Below are 23784 nucleotides of genomic sequence, written 5' to 3' on the forward strand. Positions count from 1 at the left end.
AATGATATTTAAACCTCCTATAATCAGAGTCTGCTTTCAGCAAAGGAGCCCTAATCATCATAACTGATAATTTATAAAGTGCTCTCACTTACAAAAGTCCCCAGCAATTCTCACAACAGTCATTTTATGTATATATAAAGTGAGGCTGGTGTGGCTCTTTAGGATAAGTAATGGACTGCTAATCACAAGCTTGGAGGTTCAAATCCACTAGCTGCTCCTTGCAAACCCTATATAGGATCACTATGGGTTGGAACCAACTCCACAGCACTTAATAACAACAACATGATAAAGTAACATCAGGTCTATATTACAAATCACCAGATAGTGAGTCCAGGGACCCAAGGCATTGCTGTTGTTGTGAGAAAGAACTTAGGCATGGTCCTACCTCCTCCTGGCCTGTTTCCCAGTCTGTACAATGGGTGACTAGGCCCAATGATTGCTAAGATGCTACCAGCTCTACCGTTCCATTCAAATTCCATAACCTGCAACTCAGTCATAAGGATTTGGATTTCTCAGGAAACCAGCAGCTTTAATAAGGTCATCACTTAGGTAACCCAAGGTAGATCTCAAAAGTTCTGACCCTCTGAGGCAAACTGCATCAATCAAAAGAATGCCACATTCTATTGAGAGGTGCTTTGGTTTTTACTTCTGATTTTTTCAAAATGCCAAAAACCAAACACAATTTAGAGTTTTTAGAAATCACATGGACTGGGACTCAGTTGCAACACCTGTACACACGCAGCGTCAACATTACAGAGCCATTCCACAGACTGAAATGTTTCCTTTCCAGGAAGGGGGGCTGCCACGGTAGGCCAGAAGGCAGGGTGGGTCTCTGCCGGGCGGACTGGGGCGGCGCCCTGAGAAATGTGCCTATGATTTAGTAATCTAATGGGGCTGTCTTCTAAAGGACAGGCTCTGCGGGAGACAATTCTTGATGAAATAGTGTTTGCGTTTTTCTGCGAGCAGCCCTTTATCCCTTTAGGAATCTGACTTTATTTTCATCAGCTAGACTATTTCTGTCTGCAAGCTGGGGTAGCTAGCATTGCACTCCTAAGATGGAAGGAGTTTAGTCATGGTCTCTGCGAAGGTCAAACTCCCTCGTGCTGGTACCTCTTGCACCTCACTGAGCTCTGTCTATGTCTCCTGTTGGAGCCACCTTGTGTCTGTCAGACCTATCCTCTCTAGCTCATCTCTCAGCCCCTACGCTTTCAGGAGGGCAGATGGGAAATCTGCCCCCAAATAAACCACCTGTTACTGGTTAGTTGATTCTGACTCATACCAACCTGTGGTGACCCCATAATACAGAGAAGAGCTGCCTCCAAGGGCTTCCAAGGCTGTAAATCTTTACAAAACTGACTGCCACATCTTTCTCCTGTAGAGTGGCTGATGGGTTCGAACCACTGACATTTTGGTTAGAAGCTCAATGCTTAGCCATTTTGCCACCAAGAATCCTTGGGATATCTGAAGAAGTGCACCCCAAAATGTGGGGTGGGGTCAGACACAAGTCACCTTCAGATCACTAAGGATGGGACTTAGAAGGGTATCTGAGGAAAATGTCAAAAGAAACTGAGGAAAATGTTAAAAAACAGCATTGGGTCCACACGTATATAAACTATGCAAAATAGTCAAATGCACAGAGATCAAAGGTCATTACCTGGGGCAAGTGTGAGGGGGAAATGAGGGGTATAGCTTAAGCAGTATAGAGTTGGGGTTTTTTTCAGGGTGATGGGAAGATTTGGAAACAGATACAAATTTGGTGGTGATGGCACAACCAGAATATTTCTTAGGCTTTGTCTTGTGTACTCTGGACATGTTATCAGGAGGGACAGTCCCTGGAGAAGGACATCATGCTTGGTATAAAGTAGTTGTTGTTTTTGTTAAATGTCGTCGAGTGGGTTCCGACCCATAGCAGCCCGTTAGAGGGTTACCAAGGAGCAACTGGTGAGCTTCAACCACCAACCTTGCAGTTCAAACTGACTTTGCAGTCGATAACACATTAACCCACAGCGTCACACCAGGGAGGAACTGCAAAAAAGAGAAAGACCCTCAATGGGATGGACTGATACAGTGGCTGTGACCATGGCTCAAGCACCCGACGGCTGAGGATGGAGCGGGACTGGGCGACATTTCACTGTGTTGTACTCAAGGTGGCAGTGAGTTGGAACCACCTCGATGGCAACTAACAACAGTGGTGCTGGCTGCACAATACAGGAATATAGTGACTGTCACTGAGCTGCATACATAAAAATGGTTGAATGTTTTGTTACATATAATGTTTCACCACAATAAAAAATTTTAAATTAAGGAAGTAAAAACTAAAACCAATAGGTCCAGGGATGGAAGATGTTGGCCTAGGCTGAGTCAAAGGCCATTTCAGGTCTCCCTTCACTTCCCTTTAACAAGAGTCCCTCCCAGAACTGGCCCACTCTCAGTTCTTAGGGGAGAGACCACCACTACAGGCAGCCATTCACACTCTGGGTCACAGAGTGGGATGGGACAAGGCCCTGCCCTGAGGGAACGCCAGGCGGTGTTGGGAGGGATATGCAGACAAGAGAGCCCTGGGAAAGAACTTTACAGGGGGAAGGGCATCCAAGCTGCACCGTGAAGGATGAGGACAGCCTCACCGGATGGAGTGACCACCGAGACAGGGTGGACATGGCAAAGTGCTGGAACATGGTGTCACCATACCAAGGACATCCTCATCCCCACACAGGCATCGTAAATGGAATCCTGCTCTGTGGACCAGAGCTCTCAGAGATCCAGGTCTCTGGGAGATGAACAGGACCTTACAGATTCTCCAAGAACACTGCATCTGTGATGCTGAGATGGGGTAGGGAGGTGAGAGGGGATGACTAGGGGGTCTTAGGGATTTGATGACTCTCTTCACCTAGACCTGCTTTGAAGGAGCCTAGGGATTTGCACTGTTGACCCATCCCAGTGTGAAGCCCACTGACCTGGCTAATGGTATTATGTCTCCCCAGCAGCAGGCCTGGTGGACACTGGAATGACCATGGACAGCTCCAGAAGCAAGGGCTTACTTGTGGACAGCTGATACCCTCCTTCTCTCTAACCTCAGCTATTGCACCTAGTTCTCCCCACTGAGAGCAAGGGAGCCAGCCACATCTCTCAGGACAGCTCTAGAGGCCAGGCTCCCTCCCTCCACCCCAGCCCCTTGCATGTTCTGAATGTGCTGGGTTCTCTAAGGTCCAGGTCTCGACCCCTCCCAGAACGCCCACCCCCACAGGGTGCAGTCAGACCTGAGCCTGCAGGTCTGACCAGCCCAGAGAGGGTCAAAGCCCTCCTACCTGTCCATTAGACCCCAACTCTATGAAGGTCCTGACAGCTCAAAGGAAAATCTGAGGCTCCCAGCAGTTAAATGACTCACATCACGACTTAAACAATATTAGCCTCTCTACGCAGCAACCATGAAAAAAGAAGCCTAACAAAAGGCAAAAGTTAAATTTAACCAATTCCAGCACCCAGTCGAGTCTTCACCCCTCTGGCGTGCGAATTCCTATTTCTGTGGTACCAGGAATCAGAAACAACTGATTACGCATTCCAGGCCCTCTCTGTCCAGCCAGCACTGCTCCCCCAAAGGGCAGTCAGAGCGCCTTTTCAATTATACAAATTACATGCTTTCCCCCATTTGCAAGGCTGTCTCAGAGCCCAGTTTTGAATAAGTTAAGGGAATTGTCAAACCCCTCCAGTGACTACAAGACAACTGCACCCCCACCATCATAGAAGCAAGCTCCACCTCCTAGAGTTGGGGCTGGGAGGACCTCAGGATCTGGTCCCTAGCCTGAGAATGGGGTAGGGGCAGAAATCCAGACCCAGGGCTACCCCTCCCGCAGAGGATGCAGGTCCCCCCACCAGCTCCACAAGGAGGGAGAAGCCTGCTGTCTCATGTCTCAGGCCCTCAGAGCTCTCAGCCAGTTCCAGTCACACACAGTGGGAGCCTCTTTATCTGGCCCTAGTGTCCTGCAGCAAGTACCCAGGGCAGGGTCTCTGTGCCGTGCCGGGGGTGGGGGGGGGGGGTGGGATTGGGAGGGTGGAGGGATGCTGGGCACTGGGAACAAAGGAGACTTTCAGTCTAATGGAGAAGGCTAGGTGTAGATCTTGCATGTAATATAAGTGGAACAAACTGTTTCCCAAAAAATGCAATTCATTTAATAATAGAACATGATGTACAATATCAAGGAGTTTCTGAGAGGTACACATGGTTAGCAAACTGGGTTGTAACCAAAAGGTTGACAGTTCAAGTCCACCCAGAAAAACCTGATGATCGATCTCCTTCTGAAATATCTACTATGGAGCACAATTCTATTCAGACGCATTATTAAATGACTACAGCATCTGACTTTTTTATGCACGATCCATGTGATGTGGAATAGCGTTTCTCACCTTTTTTTCAGTTACTCTCCTAAGAAGTCTTTTAGCACAGGGCCCTGGGACCATCACTGGAGAAGAGTGGAGAGTGGGACCCTACCCAGAGAAGCAGTGAGGCCTGAGATGGAGACAGAGAGGATGACGTGAAGAGATGGAGTGGCTGAGGACTGGAGATCCAGAGAGAGAAAGGGGGCTGTGTGCTAAGGACTGGGGGGACGGTGGCGGGGGGAGGCGGGCTTGGGTAATGATGCATAGAAGGGATGGTAACTATGGCAATGAAACGATGTATAATAGAATGAATGTAAAACCAATGTTCCCCCATGTAAACTATCACACAATACACAATAAAACATTAATTTAATTTAAAAAAAAGTCTCTTTTGCCCTTTTCCCCTAATGTATTTCCCCATGAAATTTTAAACCACAGATATATATATGTTTATGTACTGTATTTTATGTGCTTACATACAATTGTGTATATGAGTATATACACATACAAAGAGTAAGCTCTACTCCCTGCCTTGGTGAAGAACCAGTTTTCACCCCCTTGGGGTTGATGATCACCCTCATTGAGATTTATGATGCAGAAGGAGATTGGGGCACTCAGAAGGGAGAAGGTAAAGGGAGACATCAGGGAAGAGAGCACCTATGCAGGGTTTTGAAGGCTGAACAGGAGTTCCCTTTGTTGGTCACCTTAGCTTCTGCCTTCCTCACAGACATGAGTCACACTGTGGTGGACAGCCTCCAAGACAGTGGCCCCAAGTGACCTCCACCTCCTGCTGTGTCCTTGTACAATCCTCTCCCACACCAAACAGTTAATTTGCATGGCCAACAGACTATGACACAGAAGAGGGTATATGACTTCTATGGCTAAATGACATTATCACCTCTGGCTTGATGTTTGGGATCACTTCAACTTTTGGGAAAGCCACTGGCCAAGCTACGAGGACACTCAGCAGCCATAGAGAGAGGCCTGCATGGAGAAGAACCAACTTTCCAGTCACACGAGTGAGCCGCCGTGGAAGCATGTCCTCCAGCCCCAGTCAAACCTTCAGACGATTCCAGCCCACAGCCAGCTGGGCCCCAGACATCATGGAGCAGATACAAGTCACTACCACCATGCCCTGTCTCAGAGAAATCATGAGATAGTAATGATTATTGCTGTTGTAACCCACTACATGTTGGGATGATTTGTTACGAACACAGTGTCCATCTCCCAGCTCAGTTCTGTCTTGTCACCTCCTACCATGTCTGGGCAAAACATCCATCCACAGATCCCTTCTTCCCTCTCTCCGTGACCATTCAGCAAATACTTAATAAAGTCTGTGAAGAATCTCGAGCCTGGGTTCTGTCCTCAAGTTTCCATAGCCCACATGGGTACAACCATGTGAATTCTCTGCTAGAAATAAACAGGAGTATATCATGAAGAGATAGTGCCATCAGGAAAGGCTTCCTGGAGGAGGTAGCATTTCAGTTGGTGTCTAAGGATGGTTTGGGCTTGATGAACTAGAGACAGGGAGGAGAAGTGTTTCAGGTGCAAGAACATGGGAGAAACCAGGAATGCTAAAGAGTTGGGCTATACAAGGGGAGGAACGGGAGGCAGGAGGGAACAACACAAGGAATCCATAGTGCTTATATGTGCCAAGGTTGGCCCAGGATTGGGCAGTGTTTCATTCTGTTGTGCACAGGGTCACTATGAGTCGGTACCAACTCAATGGCACCTAACAACAACATATGTGCCGGGCCCAGTTCTAGTCAAAAACCAGCCTGTTGCCATCAGCTCAAGTCTGACTCATGGTGACATCATGTGTGTCAGGGTAGAACTGTGCTCCCAAGGGCTTTCAAGGGCAGATTTTTCAGAGGGCAATCATCTGGTCTTTTTCCTAAAGTGCCCCTGCGTGGGCTCAAACTTAGAACCTTTCTGTAGCAGCAGAGCCCTTAATCATCTGCACCACAGGGATTCCTAATCCACAGGAAACCGTATGAAATGGGTACTATTGTTACCTGGAGCTTACGCGTGTGCGCGCCCACCCGAGCGCATGCTCGGAACTCAATCTCAGAGAGGTAGACAGCCTGCCCAGTGACAGAGAGGCTCTGTCCAGGAGGAGGACGCTCAAGCCAGTGTGCTGACCCAGAGTTCCTCACACACTGAGCAGGTGGCTCCCAGCTACACCAGTTTGCACTGTAGCATGCGGAGCTGCTTTCCTGGCCTCATCTCCAGTTGCATCTGCCCACATTCAGCTCCCTAAGCCCACATGCTTCCCTACCTCCTGCTCTTGCATGCCCAGTCTCCTCCACGACTCCAGCTGCCCAATACCCTTCTCCTCTTCTGTCAGCAACCTCACCTCTGCTGGGAAGCCTTCCTGGACCCCATATTTCTGCCATAGCTTGATCTCATCGTCCCTATTAGTGGTGAGCATAGTGGTCCCTCCCCAGGACCCCATGCATGCAGGACTGGACTTAGAGAAGGTCTTCAGCTGACATGAGTGAAAACAGATGCCCACATGGTCTGGCCCCTGCCTGCCGCTACATTCTCGTTCTTATCATCCCGACTCCTCATCTTTCATACTGCAACCCCACCACCTTTTTTTCTGTTCCTTAGCACACCAGGTCTGTTCCCATCACAGGCTGCTGGCATTTGCTGTCCATTCACCCACATGGAAGGTCTTCACGCCACCGGCTCCTTCTCATCCTTCAGGTCTCAATGTCACCTCCGCAAAGAAGCCTTCCTGTATTCTACTATCTATCCCACCACCCACTAATGCCTGTCATAGCCCTCACACAGGGCCAGACTGTTGGGGACCACAAAGCACTGAGATGTTGAGGCCCTGTGTCATGGACGAAAATCCTACACGATGGCCCCACTCAGGATGGCTATCCAGGGACCCTGAGAGCCAAAGGAAGTGACCTCCTGACGTCCCGGGTTCATTGGTTTTTGCAAACTCACTGGTTGGCTACCTCTGTATAATTTTCTTTGGTCTTATTATTCATTCTATGCTTCTAACTCCAGTAATTGTAGCTTCTGAGAAAATGGTTTCTTATGTGCCTCTCATAATGGCTCCACTGTGTTGGCAGTGCGTAGGGTCCTAGGAACAAATCTCTCTGAGGAACACACTCTGGCCACCTGGCAAGCATGTCCAAACTGTTCTTTATCAAATTATTCAGTTATGTTTGATATTAACTTAATACATGAGCCCTTGATACCCATGGACAAATATTAAAACAAAAACCTCTTCTAAAGCCGAGGCCGTAAAAGTTCCAAAGGCAGGTTTGCTGAGGTTCCACAAAGAGGCTCTGGAGACGATCCGCTCAAGGAATTCACTCAAAGTAGATTGGCGAATTCTGGAATATTGTTCAAGGAATAATAGTGACAACCTCCTCAAATCGTCCCCAGGTGTAATCCATTAACCTAGAGGTCCTTCTTCCTCCTGAAAGCCTAAGCCAGGTAGCTGAAACAGCTTGACTCTCTTCAGACGTTTTAAATCCTTTTTCACTTTTACCCATTCAAGATTAAGTGCTATGAGTATGTTAATTAGCCTTGAGAAACCTCGAGTCGCTGCCTTAGGATTTGAGCCTAAAAAGTAATTTATAACAATTTGCTTGAATTTCTGGAAAATTAAGGATGTTAGATTATTTAGACAATTTGCGATGTATTATTTTAGACTTTGTTCTTGTAAATCATTGTGTCCTGTTTTGAACGATTAATCACATTTCATTTCTGTACCCTGTCTTAATAATCCCCTTCTTCCTTTGTGTAAAATCCCTCCCTGAAATAAAAGACAGACGCAGATAGAAACCTGCATGCATTACTGCCTGCAGGGCCATGATGCCTGCAATCCAGGGTCTGCCTGCCAGTTTTGCATCCACTGTGGTTTCGGGGTGTTTCTTTGTTTCTCTCGTTGCGTCTTTGTGTATATTCTTTCTCTATCTCTTTCGCCGCCAGATCTCCCTACTTTGTGAACCAAGCTTCCCTGTCGAGGCTGGTCCCCGACACCAGACGGCCTGAGTTTGAATCTTCCTCTATTACTTATTAGCTGTGGGCCCTTAGGGAAGTTACTTAGCCTTTCTGTGCTTCTGCTTTATCTATAAAATGGGATCAGAGAAGATCTCACTGCACAGAACAAATATAAGTACTAAATGGGTGAATGCATGTAAGTATTCAGAACAGCTCTGGTCCATAGATGGTGGTGGTGGTTATGTGCCATGGAGTCGGAACCGACTCACAGTGACCCTGTACAGGGTTTCTGAGGCTATAAATCTTTACAGGAACAGAAAGCCTTATCTTTCTTCCACGAAACATCTGGTAGTTTCGAACTGCTGACCTTAAGGTTCACAGCCCAATTCATAACCACTACGCTACCAGAGCTCCTCTGGTCCATAGATATCCCTAGCCAGTTGCTAATGAGCTGATTCCAAGTCATGGAAACACCGTGTGTGTCCTCCATAGAATTTTCAATGTTTTGTTTGTTTTCAGAAGTAGTTCACCAGGCCTTTCTTCAGAAGTGTCTCCGAGTGGCCTTAAAAGCATCAACCTTCCAGTTAGCAGCTGAGTGCATCAACGATTTGCACCTCATAAACCTGCATAAGTATTATACAAGGGTTAGTTCTTAGTATTATTACTTAATTGTTTACTTGCTTATCTCCCTCCACTAGAATGGAAGCTCCGAAAGGGCAGGGACCATGTCTGAATTGTCCAGCATTCCATCACCAGTGCCTACAGAAATTCCAGGCACATTTTCCAGGCTGTCAGTAAATATGTGACACGGATGGATGAAGCAAAGAAGCAGCACCGCTCAGCCCGGCAGCCACATCTTTTTACACTCCTCTCTCTGAACCTGAGTAACAGCTGACACCGGTGAGACCACCTACACCAGACCTTACACTCATGGTGGAACATTCCAGGGCATACAAAGCTTCCTGATTGTCCAGGAGCCCCAGGAAAGGCTTAACTGCAAAGAAAGGACCTGAGACAGTCAGAGCAGACAAAAGGAATTTCAATGGAGAAGGGGGGTTTATTCTGGGTACAGGAACAGCAAGAGAGGTGTGCTGAGGCCCAAAGGCCCAGGATTCACTGGGCAGAGGTGGGATGCTTGGAGGGGCCATGGTGTGGAGTAAGAAGCAAGGGCAGGAGATGGCACTGAGCAGGAGGTTGGCCAGATATTGAAGACCCTGAAAGTCGGGCTAGGGAGTCAGTGTGGGCCACTGAGGGCTTTAAAAACCAGGTGGAATCAAAGCTTCCTTTTAGAAAGCAACCTGGTGGCCAAGCAAAGTCGGGTCAGAGAGGACAGCCTGGAGGTGAGGGGAACAGGAGACCGTGCAAACATCGGGGAGAACCCACGTGGCCTGAGCAGTCAATATAAGAACCATGTTAGAGAGCCATTCCTGCCAATCAGAGACCCTCTCCCAACAGGAAGTGGTCGGTCCTTACCTGCACCAGATTCCAGCCTTGGAGGGACTCTGCAATAATGGACGTCACAGATGGACAGACGCCTCCAAACACCATCAGATGGTTCGGTCCGTATTTTATTGCATCGTAGAAGGCTTTCAAGCCTTTTGCATTATCACACTGGGGAGCAACACAAAGAAAGAGAAGCCCAAATTAGAAACTGCTTTCCTCAGGGGCAAGAGCCCAACAGTGCATTTACACAAACACATCTTTCCTCCTGGGAAACCGTCTGCATCTCACATCTCCCATGGTGGGCCTGTACTGTGGATTCAATGAAGTGTAGCCTTGATATCCCATCCCACTCTCCTCCCTCTAAACTAACCCCCAGGCCCCCAAACCAGTTGTCACTGAGTCGATTCTAACTCACAGTCACCCCATATGTGTGGAGCAGAACTGCTCCATGGGGGTCTCAAGGCTGTGACCTTTCAAAAGCAGGTTGCCAGGCCTTTATTCTGAGGTACCTGTGGGTGGGTTCAAACCACCAACCTTTTGGTCTTCCAGATTTGCCAGCTATTTTCCCTTCAAAACACACTGAGAACAGGCCCCCAATGCTTTGCCCAGGGGTCTCCCCATTCCATGAACATTTCTATGTTGAAATATGATAAATCCAAAGGGAAGAACTCATTCAGCAGTTGTTTGCCCAGCACTGCTTTGTACCCAGGATCAGATGCCAAGGAAACATAAAAGGTGGACAAAGTCCCTACCAAAGAGCTCACATTTTAGGAAAGAAAATGGATCGAGAAGCCCACGCCATCCAGCATGGAAATGGAAGAAAAACAAAAGCCCAGAACATGTTAGAAGTCAGGCAAGCTCTCTGCCTGGCACTCTCGTTCCAGCCACCTGATCGTCTCTCCCCCGAACGGTGGCATGGATTCTAGCTGGGCACACCTAAACCCAGAATCTGAGTCCTTTGTAAAACAGAAATTAATTCTACTCATGCTCCTGTTTTCTATGCACTTAGAATCCAAACTTCTGAGTATCATTCTGAAAAGGTTAAAAACATCATAAAAATAGATAGTGAGCACATGTCCAAGTTTTATTTAACTCACTACTGGGGGAGCTGCAGCACGACAAAGTGGGTTCACAAAGAACTTGTGGAACAGGCTTTTACAGAGATGAAGAGAAGACGACAGGCTGGCTAGCTGATTCGGACTGGTAAATGTTCTCCATGGTAATGAAACCATAACCTTTAAGGATAGAAAAGAAAACCACTGAAAACCATCACAGTTTATTAGTTTTACAGAACTGTGAAATGTCTGGGACTTAATCATTTACTCAGTGTTCCCTTCCCCTTGAGTCTTAGTCTAGGCTGTTACAGAAGACAACACTCTACATAGCAACCCTATCCAAATCCTGGCGGGAATGGGTCACTGGGCCTGGAGGTGTACTGTCATAGTTGTAGAGGTCAAAATAATAAAAAGAGAGAGTGTGTGAGAAAATGCAGTATGTGTTAGGTTAAATGGTCATGTAACCATCATTATTATCAAGCATGGGATGTTTGTCTTCACAGTCATCAGCTTGGTGGATACAAGGTGCTCTGTGGTCCAGTCCCGGCTGGACCCAGTGCCCTCCCCTGGCTCCAGCCTCACCAGCTTGCTGCCTGACTTGCTATGAGCTTTGTTCTCAGCATGGCCCCCCCTTCTCATCATTCACACTTCACAGCCCTTCTACCCAGATTGGTAAATCTGCTCAGACTTTCTCTCTAACTTGTCAGCCTGTCTCCTGTCCTAACAGAGTTTCAAAACCCCCTGAAATCACCTTGTCCATTTGCCTGAACACTGACTGATCTCACCAGAATGCAAGCCCAATGAGGGAAGGAGCTCTGTTAGTTTTCTGACTACTGTCCCTCAGTGAGGACTCAGTGTCTGCTCAACACCGGAGGGTGCTTGCTTCCACATCTCTCTCCTTATTTAGTCTCTCCATTCTGTGTCCCTTCTTCATGTTCCTCTCCTATGCACCCCCTGATGACCATAATGTGGATCAGAGCTGGGTGGTGTTTGTTGCTCCCTCCTGGTTTATTTGAGGTGGGTGCTGGCAGGGATAGAAACATAAGTCCAATGCCCCTCCTGGCATCAGTGAGCTCGCTGTGTGGTAGAGATGATGGTATTTGAACATGAGTGGACATACCGCATGGTGGGCAGTGCTCAGAACTGTGGGAAAGAGGCAGACCGAGGCTGTAGGCACCCAGAGGGAGAGCCAGGAGGGCCATGGGGAGGGGTTTCCAAGGCAGGAACTTCTGGTGGAGGAACATCGTGAATAAGGCAAGGAGGTGGGAGGGTGATAGGGCAACAGAAACCACCCATTCAGACCACCAGTGAGGGGTGGGGACAAGGTGACCTGGGCTAAGGTCAAGGGAAAGTGCTTCAAGTACCAGGTTGAGGAATTTGTGTTGTATCTTGTAGATGTGTGGGGATGAAGTCAATTTAAAAATTCTTTTAATTTAGAAATTGGCCAAGGTTATATTTTTGCCATGGAAGAAAGGGGGGGGGGGAGCGAAAGGTGGATTAAAAAAAAGAAGGGAGGGAGGTATAGATAGAAAGACGGAGAGAGGGAAGGGGAGGAAGAAAGGAAGGGAAGGGAAGAAAAGAGAGAAAAAGGGAGGGAGGGAGGGAGAGAAAGAGGGAAGGAGGGAGGAAAGAAGAAAGAACATACAGGAACGGGTCAGGGAGGAAAGACGGTTCTTACTGTTTCTTGGGACTGTATTACTTATCCAGGTTCCTTGATAGAAAGCAATACTTCCCACACAGGACGGAGTACAAGAAGGCAGACCAGAACAGGTCATGTTTGTTTCTACCATGACTTACTGAATCATTTCCTGACTTAATACATTCCTGTAATGATGTTAACTTATTTTCTAATGTATGGTTATTGACAATGATAATACAGTATCACAAGATTTAGAAGCAAAGTAGCATTCAAATTATATTCATAACAATGAACTTCTTAGTATTGGTTTGTTCACCAAACATTTCTCAAATACCTAGTATGTGTAGTAGACTGTGTCAGTAATGGTGGCCGGGTTTCTGACGAATGTAGAACTTTTGAGTATGACAAGTCAAAATTTGACAAGCAGTATTTGAGCTAGAGGAGTTTTAGAAAGCAGCCATTCCAATATTCCCAAAAGAGATTTTGAAGATGTAATTACGGTTACTCATCATCTGACTTTAACCCTTTTGTGACCCCTGGAACATATAATGCCCACCAACATTTTCAGATTCTCAGGTTTCTTGGGAAGCTATGATCCCAGTTGTAGTACGGGCCACCATCTGGCTGGGACCTGTATAACTGAGTGAATCTTCTCTACCAATCAATCCTACCACCAGAATTCACTTGGGACATGTGTTCCATATAATTGTATCAAAATCCATATTATCTCAAAAAGTATTTTTTCCTTGATTTCAGCATGCCTTCCATTACTGAAAATACATTGTCTCAATAAAAATTTCAAAGCAGAAAACACTTTGGTCATGAAAGAGTCAATATAAGGAGTTAGTCCTGGAATATTCCAGTGGGCCCAATGTAATCTTGAAAGTCCTCAGAAACTTAGATCTTTCTTCAGATGGTAACAGAAGGGGAAGTCGGAGATTTCAAGCCTTAGGAGGATTGGATGAGCCTTTGTTAGCTTCAAGGAAATAGATAATTCAATCCTACAATCAGAGTGAACTGACTTCTCTCAGTCTCCTGAATGAATCTGGAATTGGAATCTTCTATCCAGAGCCTCCAGAGAAGAGGCAAGCTGAGCTGGCACCGGTTCCAGTCCTGTGAGGCCTTGTGCAGACGGCCCAATTGAGTCACACTGAGCCTGATCTTATAACCCACAAGGCTGTAAGGTGATAAATGGGGTTTGTTCTAAGCATCTCCATTTATGAAGTGTGGGAAAGAACTGGAGATCTGCTCTTCTAAAGATGGCAACCTAGGAAACTCTATGGGACAGCTCTCTGTCACATGGGGTCATCATGAGTCAACTCAGTGGCATCCTACACAACAACACATTTGTGAAAATCTGTTACGGCAGCAAAAAAAAAAAACCAGTAAAAATAAAACAGTGACTTTTCCTTACAGTTAACTGTATTCCACTTAAAAACTACCCTTCCTTTATAGAAAACAGGGTCCTTTAGACTACAATCATTGCACAACCAACCACCTGTCAGTGGAGGCTAACATGCTGCGATGAAGCTGAATAGGTTTCCAGACTAAGACTAGGAAGAGAGGTCTGGTGATCTATTTCCAAAATTAAGCCAATGAAAACCTTGTAGAGCACAAGGGTCTAATCCACAGTCCCTCACGGGGATGGTACAAGACTGCTCAGCGACTTATTCTATTATGTGTGGGGTTGCCATGAGTCAAGGGCCAACCTGATGGCAGGTAACAACATGGTGTTGGCATTTTGTTTCTCTTATAAAAGTACAGAATATTTTTTGTTTTCAATGTCTTGACAATGAAAAAAGAAAAAGAGGTGTATTTCTGTGTACCCACCTGACCTTCATTGAACATCGGGGCATCGCTAATTTCACCCTGCACTCTAGCTTTCTCCATCAGAGTATGAGGACCAGACATGGGGAGGGACTTTGCCGCTGTCCTTGCAGGATTAAGACAAATGATTCTGGACTCCCATTGATCACTTTCTCAGTAACCTAGGTAATTCTACTCATCAGCTAAAAGAAAGGCTACACATCCTAGAAGGGAACATTATCCCCAGGATAATGCTGTAAGTCCCAGTCTCGTCCTGGTCAGTCCTCTAGGCCTGTAGCCAGGGAAACAACCTTCTGGGCACCTAAAACAAAAAACTAAACATACTGCCGGTAAGTCGATCTGAAAGCACAGAGAATAGAACTGCTCCACAGGTTTTCCTTGGCTGTAATCTTTACGGAAAGGAGCTCTGGTAGCTTGGTGGTTACGAATCGGGCTGGAAAGTGCAAGGTCAGCAGTTCGAAACTACCAGCGGTTCCATGGAAGAAAGATGAGGCTTTCTGCTCCCGTAAAGATTTACAGCCTCGGAAACCCTGTGCAGGGTCACTATGAGTCGGAACCGACTTCACGGCACTTAACAACAATCTTTACGGAAGCAAATTGCCTTTCTCCCATAGAACTGTGGGGCAGATTTAAACTTCCAATCTTTTGGTTGGCAGCCAATGGTGGCAACGAAAGGGTGCAGATTGACAGTGATTAGCACAAAACCCACGTGGGCGCATCTGCCTTACGGTAGATTCTGTTCTCCTCATCTGCATTTCTCATACCGTATCTGTCTATCCTGCTGACCAAGGCTGAGTCCTTGCCCCTCAGGGGTCTTGGGACTGGCTGAGACGTTTTGGGGCCAGTGAGTGGGGCTCTGAGTTCCTCACCTTCACTTCAGCAAGGAGCTCCCCTTGTATCTGGTTTATATAATATTGAAAAAACAAAACAAAAAACGGTTGTCATGGGTTGATTAAGACTCATGGAGACCCCGTGTCAGAGTGAAACGTCTCCAAAGGGTTTTTCAGTGACTGATCTTTCAAACTAGATCAAAGGTCTTTCTTCCAAGGAGTACTGGGTGTACTCGAACCTCCAACCTTCCGGTCAGCAGTTGGGCCATCATCATTTCACACAGCACTTCATTTGGAAAGAGGATCTCACTGCCAAAAGCAAAACATGTTTGAAAACCCCAAAGGGGATGCCCCCTGAGGTCTTGGCCAGGGCGTGGCTGACAGCACGTGTCTCCTGCCAGTGAGCCCGCCATTGGTTACATGTACCACCAGATACTCACTGAAAGTTTGCCTGATGATCAATTTACCTAATAACTAGAGAATTTTTTAAAGTTTCCCCAGGAATTCCTGGCAGACATTGTCGGGGACTATTGTACAAGATTTGTCTTTCCCTGTTCAGGTGTAAGTCAGTTCCCCCTGAGCTCCACATTTCAGCCCTTCCTAGATGCTGCCCTTGAAGATCTCCTTTAGAGGCTGTTGATCACCATCCCTTTCTGGGAATGTCAGCCCCATCTCTGCATACGCCAGGGAGACGCCAGGAGCTTTTCTATGCCCACTTAAGGTGTCTGTCTGACGGCTTTTAGTGAGCTGGCCATTGGACAGAGGATCATTCTGAGAAGTTATTTTACGGCAATCTGTCCTTCAGTGATTTGGCTTCTGATGACTTGCTCTCAGAGCCCCTGTTAGAGGGCTCCGTACCCTGGAAGAAAGTGAAGGGTTTCATGATGGTCTCCTCCCTTTGACTCTAGAACTCAACCCATCACCTCTCGAGGGTATGCTGACTGGTTGTCGTGGCTGAAACTCGACCAGCAGACAGGAAGAAAAAGGGACATGAGAGTTTATATTCTCATGTAATAGCTCAAACCTTAATGACCAGCCACAGCTTTGCATCTGCAATCCCACCACATGGACACTGGCTCTGGCTCATGGTTGTTGTTGTTATTGCTATCAAGTTGGCTCCTATTCATAGTGAGCATGTGCACCATGGAACAAAACACTGCCCGGTCCTTGGTTATCCCCATGATAGTTGTGGATCAGATCACTGGAATCCACAGTTTTCACTGGGTGACTTATCCCTCTCCCCGGAAGCAGGTTGCCCCGTCTTCCTTCTTAGTTTGTGTTAGTCTGGAAACTCCACCCAAACCAGTTCAGCATGACAGCATCATGCAAGCCTCCACTGGCTGAGAATGATGCGCCATACCCAAGAATCAAACCTGGATCTCCTCTATAGAGGTGCCAACAACCGCTGCCACTTGGCACAAGGCAGGCCCTCAGTAACTGCAACTGCCTTCCCTCCCTTATTCCTTTCTTTATCTCTACGTCTCCTGTAGCTCATGGTCACAACTCCAAATCCTTTCCACTGTTTCAGGTCTAGTGGTTTCTCCTTCACCATAAAGACGGACTTGTCACAGAAATCCTACTTGGCACACACACGCTCTTAAGAACCGAGCACCTACCTGTAAGTGGGAACAGATCCAAGAGCCATGAAAATCAATTTTTTAAATGAAAAAGTTGGACTCTAGGATAAAATCCATTTTCATTTAAATCTCTTTTTTAAAGAACTAAAGTACTTTTTTGACTTAAAAATTTCAAAGAACATGCTGGTGAGGGTGAAAGTGCAAAAATGCCAAGAAGATGTCAGTTAATAACAACCCATTTGAAGCTGGGAATCGTTCCATACAGAAAGAAGAATTTAAAGCCATTATGTCTAGCCTCCCTGAATTCCAAGCTCCCCTCTAAGCATCCTGCACAAGAAGCAGCTGGCATCTGCTCACATACCTCCAGTGACCAAGTTCTCACTCCCCCACCTTTCCCCATGACGGGCCAGAGAGTAAATGCTCTAAGCTTCATATGGTCTCTGTCGCAAGTGTTCCAGTCGGCTCAAATATAGCAATGGTTGCAAGGATGGCGTAGGACTGGACAAAATTTACTTCTGTCATACAACGGTATCTATAAGTCAGAACCAGCTCATTGGCTTTTAACAACAACAACATATGTGTGTCTGAGTGTGTGACAGGGTGGTAGCCTTTCACCAGACTTATTAAATATGTATGCTGAGCATGTAATCTGAGAAACTGGATTACATGGAAAAAAAAAAAAAAAAGTGACATCAGACTGAAGGAAAACTCATTAACAACCTGTGATATGCAGATGATGCAACTTTGCTTGCTTCACTATGGGTTGCACCTCAATGTAAAAAAAATAAAACTCCTGGCAACTGGACCAATACACAACATCATGATAAACAAAAAAGATTGCAACTGTCAAGGATTTCATTTTACTTGGATCCACGGTCAATGCCCACGTAAGCAACAGTCAAGAAATCAAGCAATGTGTTGCATTGGGCGAATATGCTACAAACAACGTCTTTAAAGTGTTAAAAATAAAAGACATCACTTTGAAAACTAAAATGTACCTGACCCAAGCCATGGTATTTTCAATCGCCTCATATACATGTAAAAGTTGGACAATGAATAAGGAAGACCAAAGAAGAATGGGTGCCTTTGAATTATAGTGTGGTGAAGAGTATTAAATACACATGGACTGCCAGGTGAATGAAGAATTCTGTCTTGGGGGAATCAAGTATGGCGAAACTCCATGCCACACACTTTGGACATATTGTTAGAAAGGACCAGTCCCTGGAAAAGGACATCATGCTTGGTAAAGTGCAGGGTCTGCAATGAGGAACAAGACCCTCAAGGAGATGGACTGACACAGTGGCTGTCATGATGATCTCAAATATAGGAATGGTCATGAAGATGGTGCAGGGCTGGGCAGTGTTTCGTTCCTTGTACATAGGGTCACTATGTGCTCCAGGCCAACAACAATGTACATGTAACTATATAAACTAGGACAAATAGTCAACTGAGCACATACTGTTTCCAACACCCAACTTCTGAGCAGTGTCTCACCCCAGCAATATTCTTCTTTAACAAGGGGGAACCCATATTCTGAATTTTGTGTTTAGTCCTATTTGCTTTGCTTTATAGTATCATCGTATATTTCCTAAACATTGTTGTTGTTGTTGTCAGGTGCCATCGAGTTGGAACCGACTCATAGTGACCCCATGCACAGCAGAACGAAACAATGTCCGATCCTGGGCCAACCTCACTACCACTGCCACACTTGAGTCCATCAATGATGCCACCTGGCCAATCCATCTCGTTAGGGGTCTTCCTCTTTTTCTCTGACCCTCCACCTTACCCAGCATGACATCCTTCTCCAGCAACTGTTTCCTCTGGACAATATGTCCAAAGTATGAGAGATGAAGCTTAGCCATCCTTGCCTCCAAGATAATCTAAACATTAGATTATCTCATTTTACTTGTTTTGGAACACATATAAATGGCATCGTGCTATATGTTTCTCCTAAAACTTGTCTTTATGGGTCAATACATGTGAGACTGTTGCTAACTGTGTTGTTGTTGTTAAGTGCCGCAGAGTTGGTTCCAACTCATAGAGATCCAGTATAAAGTTTCCGAAGCTGTAGATCTTTGTGAGCGCAGAAAATCTCATCTTTCTGCCACATAGTGGCTGGTGGGCTCAAACCACTGACCTTGTGGTTCACAGTCTAGAACTTGTCCTACAGAGCCGCCATGTTCCTGTTAACGCCTGTTGTTGCTGCCAAGTGTTGTCAAGTTGGTTCCAAATTGTAGTGACCCTGTATTAGGGTTTCCAATGAGCAACTGGTGGGTTTGAACCACCGACCTTCCAGTTAGCAGACCCATGCTTATCCAACAGTGACACACCAGGACCCTTTTGTTAAATATGTTGTTAAATGCCATTGAATTTGTTCCGACTCATAGCGACCCATATTGGGTTTCTGAGGATCAACTGGTGAGTCTGAATTGCCAACCTTGAGGTTCAAACCAATAGCTATAGTTTACTGCTTTTCATGTACTATTCACTATAGGAACACAACACAATTTATCCTTCCATCCTTGGGTTGCTACCAGTGTTTGGTTTGGTTGCTGTTTGGGCAAGACTGCCGGGCACTTGTGTACGTGTCTCCTGGTACACACGTGCAATGTCTCCAGAGTGTAACGTGGAAGTGGAACTGTTGAGTCGCAGGGTTCTCCGCATTTTCTCAAAGTGCTTTTCTCCATTTACACTCCCACCAGCAGTATTTGAGAGACCCCACTGCTCCACATCCTTGCCAACTTGAATGTTTGCCAAGTCTTGTGGGTTTTTGAGTTATCTCAATTTCTATGTTCCTGATTTCTAAAGAGGCTAACCCATATGTCATATGTCTTGTCATATGTCTACAGACCATTTGTACTTCCTTTTTTTAGACTGGTGACTTTGCCCACACTAAGACTCCATTCTGAATATTTGTTGTTAAGTGCCATCGAGTTGATTCTGACTCATAGTGACCCTACATAGGGTTTCCGAAGGACGGGTGGTAGGTTTGAACCTAGTGTTTACCAATCCAGTGCTTATTTTACAGCACCACACCAGGAATCCTGAATATAGGGTTCTATTAATGCAGCCTCAGACTGTAGTCCCACTATTAAAACAGCTACATCTTACAGAGCAGGGTGTAAGTAAAACTTTTTAAATTAGCACAGGACCGGGTAGTGTTTTGTTCTGTTGTACATATGGTCATATGAGTTGGAACCAACTCAACAGCACTTAATAGCAACAATATATGTGTTGTTGTATTTATGTTGTTGTTAAGTGCCATGGAGTCAGTTCCAATCTATAGCGACCCAGCATTGGGTTTCTGAAGATCAGCTGGTGAGTCTGAACCACCGACCTTGCAGTTTAAACTGACTTTGAGGTCCAATGGTTTTACTATAGCACCACCCCAGGACTCCATATATATGGAGTTGCTATGAGTTGTCCTAGACGTCACTTAACAACAACATATACAAATGCAGTGGGAGTTGCATGCTGTTGAGTTGGCCCCTGTATAGGTTTCCGAGGCTGTAAATCTTTGGGGGGAACCGAAAGGCTCATCTTTATCCCTCAGTCCGAGGCTGGTGGACTCAACACTGACTTTGTGGTTATCAGTCTAGTGCTTATCTTAGAGTGACATCGCTCGTTTAAATATTGTTGTTAAACACTGTCAAGTCAATTCCAACTCATAGTGACCCTGTGTAGTGTTTCCAAGAAGCCAAACTATTGTCATGAAGTCAGTTCTGACTCATAGCCACCCTAGAGGACAGAGTAGAACCGCCCCATAGGGTTTCCAAGGCTGTAAGGGTTACAGAAGCAGACTGCCACATCTTTCTCCTGCAGTGTGGTGGGTGGGTTTGAAGTGCCGACCTTTCAGTTAGCAGCTGAACTCTTAACCGCTGTGCCATGGCTTACGCACATACACTCAGTGCCTCAGTGGTGTGGAAAGTCTGCATCTGACAGCTAACCCTTTTAAACTGGTGGTTTTGAGACCACCCTGAAGCATCTTAGTCTGCTTCCATAAAGATTCTACCACCCCAGTGTCAGTTCTGACTCATAGCGACCCTATAGTGGGTTTCCAAGGCTGTAAGTCTTTACAGAAGTAGAAAGCTTCATCTTTCTCCCAATGAGCAGCTGGTGGGTTTGAACTGTGGACTTTGTGGTTAGCAGGCCAGTGTTTACCCCACAGCGTCCCCAGAGCTCCTTCTGTTAATATTGTTGTTTTTGTTGCTAAGTGCCATAAAGTTGGTTCTGATTCCTACCAACCCTGTATAGGATTTCTGAGGAGCAGCTGGTGGGTTTGAACCAACAACCTTGCAGTTAATTAGTTGTCCAGTGCTTATCCTACAGCGCCATACCAGGACCCCTCCATTAAGGTTACAGCCACGAAAATCCAATGGCGTGGTTGGACTCTGTAATCCATGGGTTCACCAGGGGTCAGAATTGACTTGTTTTGCATATATATATCTTAGTGGTTCTGTTTATCTGGGGAACCTGACTCTGCTTGCTGATGAAATCCAACCAATCAAAAAAATGAATCCAAATACATTATCTCAGGCATGGAGGGCCTGTGATAAAAATGAGTGGTTATAAGAACTGGACCCATTTAATACCAAACAATCGGCAATGTGGAGATAATCATGTTACATAAGATTCAGAAGGCAGAGGAGGGAAAAGGAAGTCTAAGATTGCTAATTTCCTCCTCTTCCATACAAGCGCTTTAATCGGTTTCATCTAAAATTGAAAACTGGAGTTAAAAGCCAAGACTTTAACTTCATTGTTTTTGATAATCTTTCATTACCCTTAGAGAGATATTTTAGAAACAAATATTATCTGTTATGAAGGAAAAACTGCTTAATGTTGAGCAATTTCTTCTATTTTATTTTGTCTTATTTCCTCCTATTACATTCACATAAATTAAAGCTAATATTAATTTGAAATAACAGAATAATGATCTTACTTGACAAAATGATCCCTGCCCACCTCTATAATATATGCATGGAGAGATGTCTGGAATGCGAACTTACGTTAAAAATGGGGTGCATATCAGTGATTTTTTTATTTAACTCTGTTCTTTTCTGTTTTACTTGAATAAAAATAAATACACATTCCTTTTATGAAGACAAGACGTCATCCTTAACCTGCCGGCTTTTCACACCAGGATATTTTCCAAACGATTTCAGCCTCACTCTTTCTGTTCTTCTCAGGTTGATTTTCTGAGGCTGGAAACAGGAGCATCTACTCCTCTTGTTGTTGCTGTTGTTAAATGTTGTCAAGTCAGTTCCGACTCATAGCGACCCCGTATAGGGTTCCCAAGGAATGGCTGATGAATTCGAACAATCACAGCACAGACTTGTGATCCAGTACTTTATCCTACAGCACCACACCAGGACTCTTGTTAAATCATGTTAAAATCAACCCAGCGCCATGGCCAACCATGGCCAACTGAATTAAACATACACTGTATTGTTTTTCCACTGCAATTAATTCATCCAAACACTTTGTGAGTATCTAGTAAGTGCTGGGAGCCATCCAAGAAACAGTAGATTCATGTGACCTACAAAAATTCCTTTATCAGTGAAGGTAACTCAATAAACGCTGACTGACACGTTCAATCAGGAAATTCTGAGCAGTAACAACTAACTTTTATCTTGGTTTATTTGTGCCAGGCACTATTCCAATTACTTTATGTATACTAACTTACTTATTCCTCCAACAAACTTATAAAGCAGATCCTACTATGAGCCATAGGAGTTCTCATGGTGCTGTGATTCAAGCACTCAGCTGCTAACCCAAAGGTCAACAGTTCAAACCCACCAGCTGCTTTGTGGGAGAAAGATGTGACAATCAGCTTCTGTAAAGAGTCCAGCCTTGGAAACCCTATGGGATGGTTATATTCTACCTTAAAAGGTCACTAGGAATCAGAATTGACTTTTTTTTTTTTTTTAAAGGCGTTTTATTATTATTATTATTATTATTATTATTAATCCATTTGTCATACTTTAATAGCTTGCATGTGGCTATGAAAACAATGTCACCAGTATTTCAAATACCAGCAGGGTCACCCATGGTAGGTAAGTTTCAATGGTGCTCTCAGGATACAACAGACTAAGAAGAGAGGTCTGGCAATCTCTTTCCAAAAATTAAGTCTGTTGCCACTGAGTCAATTCCATCTCACGGTGACACTACAGAACAGAGTGGAACTACCCCACAGAGCTGGGGTGGGGACCGTCTGGCCCATGGGCTCTATTGTTGTTGTTAAGTACCGTGGCGTCAGAAACGACTCATAGTGACCCTGCACAGGGTTTCCGAGGCTGTATATCTTCACGGGAGCAAAACGCCTCATCTTTCTCCCACGGAACCGTTGGTAGTTTTGAACCGCTGACCTTCAAGTTAGCAGCCTGATTTGTAACCACATAAGGCTGGCAAAATCATTTGGTCTGGCCCTGCCAAGTCAATCGCTGTTCCAGCCATCACATCATTGTTGTTGTTAAGTGTTGACCCATCAAGTCAGTTCTGACCCATGGTGACTCTGTACACGGTTTCCAAGGCTGTAAATCTTTATGGGAGCAGAAAGCTTCATCTTTCTCCCGTGGAACGGCTGGTAGTTTAGGGGTGAGTTAGTAAATGTTTGACCAAATATAACAGGCTAATTTTTAAGCTGATAATTTTGTATGGCCTGCAAATGATGTTTTAAATTTTGGCAGAGAAAAAGGTTTCCCACCCTTGCCATAGGGTTTTTAAGACTACAGACCTTTAGGGAAGCCGGCTGCTACCATCTGTCTCCCATGGGTTGGCTGGCAGTGTGAACTGCCAACCATTCGATTAGCAGTTATGCACCTAACTACTGAGACTCCAGGGTTCCTTCCAAAAACAAGCCAATGAAAACTTTATAGGTCATAACAGAGCACTATCTAAATGATTTGCTTTGGACATATCATTAGGGGGATCAATCGCTGAAGAAGCGCATCATGTTGGGTGAACAATGATGAGGGAGACCCTCTGTAGTGTGGTAAATTACTTAATCTGGTTATTGTAGCCATGTGTGGGCTCTGACTCCCACAAAATGACTTGAGTGTGGCTATGAGTTCTGT

At 45.4% G+C, this 23784-nt stretch overlaps 1 protein-coding gene across 1 annotated transcript in view; it reads right to left on the bottom strand.

The window, feature by feature from the left end:
* The window catches only part of GABBR2 (gamma-aminobutyric acid (GABA) B receptor, 2), a 474372-nt gene that overhangs the window by 310375 nt on the left and 140213 nt on the right, over window positions 1-23784 (bottom strand). Inside the window, exon 2 of the mRNA XM_006863147.1 lies at window positions 9814-9951. Coding sequence (XP_006863209.1) covers window positions 9814-9951 — 138 coding nt within the window. The remainder of the gene's footprint in view (window positions 1-9813; window positions 9952-23784) is intronic.

This window comes from Chrysochloris asiatica, unplaced genomic scaffold (genome assembly GCF_000296735.1).
Source record: "Chrysochloris asiatica unplaced genomic scaffold, ChrAsi1.0 scaffold00053, whole genome shotgun sequence".
Classification (NCBI taxonomy): domain Eukaryota; kingdom Metazoa; phylum Chordata; class Mammalia; order Afrosoricida; family Chrysochloridae; genus Chrysochloris; species Chrysochloris asiatica.